Raw genomic sequence first — 6,254 nt, 5'->3', positions numbered from 1 at the left:
ATTATTGATCAGAAGGTGCTCCTAAATTTTTTAATTAGGAGGACAAGTGCTCCTGACTGAAATTATACACTAAAAATTAAACAAAATCCGCCAGCAGGTGGCGGCAAGTCACTGATTTTATCACTGAATCATTCATTCAATTAATTTGGTCGAACGGCTGAATCATTCAGGTATGAAGCAAGTGACTGTCTTTATGAACTGACGGAAATCCGTCGTAGCGACGGAACACTTTAATCCCTGCAAAATACAACATGAATGATGTCTTGAGGTGTGTTAACTGTGGTATAATTGACTCCGGTCAGTTGAATTATTGGAAAATAATGCACACCCGAAGTGTAACTCCGATTAGCGTTGTGGCTGCATCACCACCTCGGGTGTGGATTATTTTCTAATAATTTAACGGCCCGTCATCAATTATTCCTTACATAAACTAATGACAGATTTTGTCTTTAAATGTGTGTTCAATTATAATTTGTTTTAAATGCATATTATATATGGACCACAAAACCAGTCTCAAGTCGCTGGGGTATAATTGTAGCAATAGCCAAAAATACATTGTATTGGTCAAAATTATAGATTTTTCTTTTATGCCAAAAATCATTAGGATATTGAGATCATGTTCCATGAAGATATTTTGTAAATTTCCTACTGTAAATATATGAAAACTTAATTTTTGATTAGTAATATGCATTGCTAAGAACTTCATTTGGACAACTTTAAAGACTTTGTCAATATTTAGATTTTTTTTGCACCCTCAGATTCCAGATTCATCAATGGAAAGCTTGTTTATTCAGCTTTCAGGTGATGCATTGTAAATTTCCTACTGTAAATATATTAAAACTGAATTTTTGATTAGTAATATGCATTTAAGAACTTCATTTGGACAACTTTAAAGGCGATCTTCTCAATGTTTTGATTTTTTTGCTCCCTCAGATTCCAGATTTTCAAATAGTTGTACCTCGGCCAAATATTGTCATCAATGGAAAGCTTATTTATTCAGCTTTCAGATGATGTATAAAACTCAATTTCGAAAAATTGACCCTTATGACTGGTTTTGTTGTCCAGGGTCACATATATTTTTTAAAAAGGGTTGATATGCAACAATTGCAAAAGTAGCAGCGATTAGCTAAAAACAAACATTTGCACATGAAAACACAAATCAGTCAAATTAGTGTCGCTACTGTTTGATAACTTTCACTTACATTTGGATTTAGTGACACTTTTGGGCAGATTTGTTGCAATATCATGGTTCTTGCTAAAGCACTTTGAGATAATAATTTCCTGTCACTTGCATAACTTACCTGCAGAAGCAAGATAAAAATGATTTCACAGGTAATTTTTTCAATGGAGACAAAAAGAGCAACAACCAGAGTAAGTAAAAACAATATGGTTTCCAATGCAGAATTTGAGTTTTATTGAGAGGTATTCAGTAAATAATTTCCTAAATATTTAGAATTTTATCACAACTACTTTCGTTCAGCTAAAATTTGAAAAGTTAACAATCCTGTAAATTTTATCATAGTTTATCGTTTTAATATTGTGAAATGGTTGCGGCTAAAATAAATTTTTCTTTCAACAATACAATACTCATACTGTCTAAAATTTTACCATTAAAAGATGAATAACAATCAATTCAGTCATTTTGTGCTGATGTGAATAATATGCATTTCTTTCTTTTTTTAATTTCTTTTTGCAGGGATTTATTCCAGACAGGAAAGATCAAAAGGGTCGTCAGGCTTAAGTAATCGTGTTGTGTGTATTATGATGGATCCTTCAAACTTTATGAATGTGTTAAAATTGCTGTCCAGATCTAATATTAAGTTAGCTGGTCCACTCCTAGCTTTGTTAGTGGGTTTACAGATATTAATGGATGTAAAGTTCTCATGCCCATGCCTTGTTGGGTGGAATACAGCTATATCAGTTTTAATCTTTTTTGTACCTGTTCCCATTGCTATTGTTATAATGCTCCTATTTTTCAAGCTTAGAGCACAGGGCACAAGTTGAACATCTCAAGCACAAGGCAAGTGTGGAACTGAGTGGAATTGAACAACGGTTGTGATTTGTCTGGTTCCATTTGTGGTGTGGTTATGTTTATGTTTAATTGATGGGGATTATATTGCGTGTGCAGCGACATACTGGAATGGAAAGTATGCCTGTGATGATGAACTACATCCAAATTGTTTGAATTGGTGCAAACCCACTGAATTAAACCAAGGAATAACTGAGACTGAACTATATAACTACACACAAATATGGATTACTATATCAAAGGTAAATATCACAGGATTCTCAGCCCATGCACTTTCTTATACTGTATATGTAACAAGTTTAAGACTGCATTGTTTTTTTATTATATTATTATTGTACTAATTGTAATACTAACTCTATTTAATCAAATTAAACCCACAACACAGCATCTGAACCAACAGCTAAACAAACGTATAGCTGTGTGAGTCCAACTGTTACGCCTATTACATTAAGTACAAATATACTCAACCATTTAAACGTTGTATTGTATTTTTAAAGTTGTATGTAATTAAATGTACTTAATTCATTGGCTGTTTTATTGAATGTTTCATTTTTTTTATACCCAGGTTACAGGTTATTATCTGGCTTCTGTTGTCTGCATTGTAGCAATTATTTATGTGACTATTGACTACTGCAGAATTAGAAATTCTACAATAATTGGGGAGCAGCAAGACCCAGAGGATCCTACATGTGGGGGAAAACAAGACCCAACAAATCCTACAACAAGTGAGGGACAGCAAGACCCAAAAGATCCTTCAAGATGTCTGAGAAAGCAAGACCCAACAAAACCTACAAAGAGTGGGGGACAGCAAGACCCAAAAGATCCTACAACAAGTGGGGGACAGCAAGACCCAACAAAACCTGGTACAGTGAGTGAGGAACATCTAGCAAGGGCACAACAGGAGCAAAGCAATAACAGCTATCACATGACAGATGCTGAAGACCCAACAGAGAAAGACCCTTTTATAAAGCAGTAATGGCCTTTGCTCTGTTTCACTTGTTTAAAATGAGAGAAACCACAGCCTATTTTGAATTCAATTTCACTTTTTTTGTCTGTAAAGGGAAAGTGAATTAGACATTTAAACTTGAAACTTTACAAATTGGCCAATTGGGGTAACTGGAGTTCGCCCAGGACAACACGCAAGTGAGAACAGTCACTGTTCACTGGTATACGCTTCTATAATTTAGTCTACTGAGTAATGGCTGTGTTCTTGCATAACTAACTCTTCTTTTTTTTTTGAGTCTCCTGGTTTGATTTAATTTCTTTAATAGGTGATTTGGTGAATAGGTGGATTATTTTTTGCATGCAAACATGTCATTGCTCTCTTAAATAATTATTTTTGCATGTTTTGCAGTTTGTTGTTTGCAGTTGTTTGGAGCTAGTTTTAGTACAGTTGAGACTTTACGAAAACTATTACATGATAATGAAACAAATGAAATAGATCATGAAAGTTTGTTCTGAAATGCTTTTATTTTGTAGAAAATGGACCAAAGTCACACTTGTAAAATAATAATAATAATAATGAGCAAACCAGCGACAAAAGCAAAGAAGTTTGTATTCAGTCAAAATTACATTACTGCTGTAACATAACTTTTAATTTCAGTTTCAACTAACTAACATTTCTGCTTAGTGATCGTCTCTTTCACTTTCAATTGATTTGTGTATATAGTGCATATTTAAGGTAACAATGCAATAAATAATATTAATATTAATAATATGACAATATCTGTAGTCAATATTGATTAAATGGGAGGGGGAAATACTGCCCATACCCAGCTAGGGAAAAAATGATCAAAAGCACTGATGTTCATTTACTGAAATGGTTTTCCAGGAACTGTGAATAAATTATCGAGCAAACTACTGCAGTATAACAATAAAACTAATATCACGGCTATAATAATATCCTCAGCAAACAAAAAAGAGATTACCTTAGATAAGTTTGATTCATATGTACATACAGTACCAGTCAAAAGTTTGGACACATTACTATTTTTTATGTATTTTCATCAAATAAATGCAGGCTTGATGAGCACTTTATTTAAAGAGACTTTCAAAAACATTTCCAAACATTTGAATGGTACTGTATAAGTAAAAATATGCTAAATTTAAAATGAAATGTTGTATAAATACAAAGGTTAGGAATCATAATTGTTTCAAGTGTTTTTATTGGGTGGGGGCTCTCCAACGTGAATTTTGCCTTGGGCCTCCAAATGTCTACCCGGTCTCATGGCAAAAACGTACCTGGGGGCACTTTTTCGCGAGGCGCGAAATACGTACCAATAAGTACATATCATTGCAGTTTCCAAAAGAAATGAACACTAGAGGCAGTAAAACTCCGACACCTTTTAAATTATTTTCACACAAAGTATGATTTACAGAGTTTCGATTAATAAAGGGTAATTTTCGCACAATTACTTAAAGAGTATTATGTTGTGACTTCAAAACATTTTTAATATACTGGGAGATTTGAAAACTGATGCTTTTGAATGTTAGCATCACACGTATCCAGCTTCATATCAATGGGTTTTCATACATAGACGATAGGTTTGTTCGTTAGCTCATGGAGTACGGATACGTACTTGAGAGGTGAGGATCTCCGTGTAACTACGGTTCGACAAAACAGTTCAAATGTGCATATAAGGAAGTTAAAATGGCACGGTTGCATCAAAAAATGTGTTTTTATATCAGTTTTGCATTTGTTAACACTATCGGGTAGGTTTAGGGTTGGGTTTGGTGTAGGGCATATTTCCACCATGATAGAGCATTAACTTTTAGCGACAGTCCCCGGATATTTTAATTCTGAATCGCCGCAATACGTACCTGATGAAACATAATAAAAACACAGCATTACGTACCTATATCAACGTAATAAAAACACAGCAATACGTACCTATATCAACGTAATAAAAGCGTGCCAGGGTTGATGTATTGAACCCGTGTTTTAGCGCCAATCAGTGGACATTTCTCTTTGAAACTGCGGCGAAACGTGCAGTAGGGTACGTAAAAACTGTGTTGCAGAAAAGTACCCAGAGGTATGTATTTTTATGAGACTGGATTGCCAAATGTCTAGAACCGGCCCTGTCTAAAGTTTGCTTAAGTCCTCTTTTTTTTCTCCATTCAAACATGCTTTACAGAAACAGACTATTCCAAGCAAATCATTTCACAAAAAGGTATTTTCCCCTTAAAAGAGACTTGCTTTAAGAAATGTGCACATTGCTCATTTGCAAGTTGCTCATTTGATGGTGCCCCTGGTGTGGCAATGGCAGTAGCTTTTGCCATTCCGGTTTTATTGTTGTAGAACCCATTGGAGCAGAACTCACTGACCTTTGTTGTCCATGTCCTGCTAGAGCAGATCTCCCTAACCCTTTCTTTTCTTGTCGCACTGTATCAGAACTGTCTAATTGCCATGGCGCTGCAGCAAAACCCTCTGCCCCTTGTTGTTTATGTTTTATTGAGGCAGAACTCCATGACTCTTGCTGTCCTGTTGTAGCAAAACTCCCTGACACTTGCAGTTCTTGTCCCATTGTAGCAGAACCTATTGGACATACACAGGAAAACTGTAAATATCAAAACTACATTGAATACAACATAATCATTTGCAGTCATTTCCAGTTCATTGTATTTAAGCCTTACATTTTTAATATACCTCATAATGCATTTGGGTCTGGTTTAACTCAGAAAAAAATAATAATAATTATATGATTCTGCAGTGCTGGAAGTATGAGGCAAAATAACAAAGAGCTACAGAGTTTAATTCTCCACTCTGTTCTTGAAAATTTCTCCTACCTTGTTCCTCAGTCTGTGTCCCTGCTGTTTGTCTGCAGTATTTTGGGCAGAAGTCACATTTTCCACTTATGTGGCAGTCATAAATAACCATTAAGGTTATTGTTAATACACTTAAGACAAAGCTTATGAAGTAACCTGTAAGCTGAAAGAACCAATACATAAAGAAAAATAAATAAAAATTAGATTTAAAAAAATGCTATTGACTTACTTTCTTCTGTGTAACATAAAATATATATTTTTAAAGGAGACATATTATGCCCCTTTTTACAATATGTAATATAAGTCTCTGGTGTCCCCAGAATGTGTCTGTGAAGTTTCAGCTCAAAACACTCCACAGATAATTTATTATATAATTTTTAAAATGCCTATTTTGAGTGGAAGCAGAAACACGCTGTTTTTCGGGCCTGTCTCTTTAAATGCAAATGAGCTACTGCTCCCC

At 34.6% G+C, this 6,254-nt stretch overlaps 2 protein-coding genes across 2 annotated transcripts in view; one reads left to right on the top strand and one right to left on the bottom strand.

Moving 5' to 3' along the window:
- LOC107757445 (uncharacterized) overlaps nt 1–3,005 on the top strand; it is an 11,037-nt gene extending 8,032 nt beyond the window's left edge. The window contains exon 3 of the mRNA XM_016574923.1: nt 2,595–3,005. Within this exon, the coding sequence (XP_016430409.1) occupies nt 2,595–3,005 (411 nt within the window). The remainder of the gene's footprint in view (nt 1–2,594) is intronic.
- Nucleotides 3,006–5,134: 2,129 nt separating this feature from the next.
- LOC107757460 (uncharacterized) overlaps nt 5,135–6,254 on the bottom strand; it is a 12,489-nt gene continuing 11,369 nt past the window's right edge. The window contains exons 3-4 of the mRNA XM_016574934.1: nt 5,816–5,957; nt 5,135–5,564 (exon numbers count right to left, since the gene is read on the bottom strand). Coding sequence (XP_016430420.1) covers nt 5,227–5,564; nt 5,816–5,957 — 480 coding nt within the window. The 3' untranslated portion in view covers nt 5,135–5,226. The remainder of the gene's footprint in view (nt 5,565–5,815; nt 5,958–6,254) is intronic.

The sequence above is a fragment of the Sinocyclocheilus rhinocerous genome, unplaced genomic scaffold, assembly GCF_001515625.1.
Source record: "Sinocyclocheilus rhinocerous isolate Xijiao unplaced genomic scaffold, SAMN03320098_v1.1 scaffold2578, whole genome shotgun sequence".
NCBI classification, from domain to species: domain Eukaryota; kingdom Metazoa; phylum Chordata; class Actinopteri; order Cypriniformes; family Cyprinidae; genus Sinocyclocheilus; species Sinocyclocheilus rhinocerous.
Note: the sequence above shows the minus strand (reverse complement) of the source record. Positions and strands in the feature narration are given on the sequence as shown.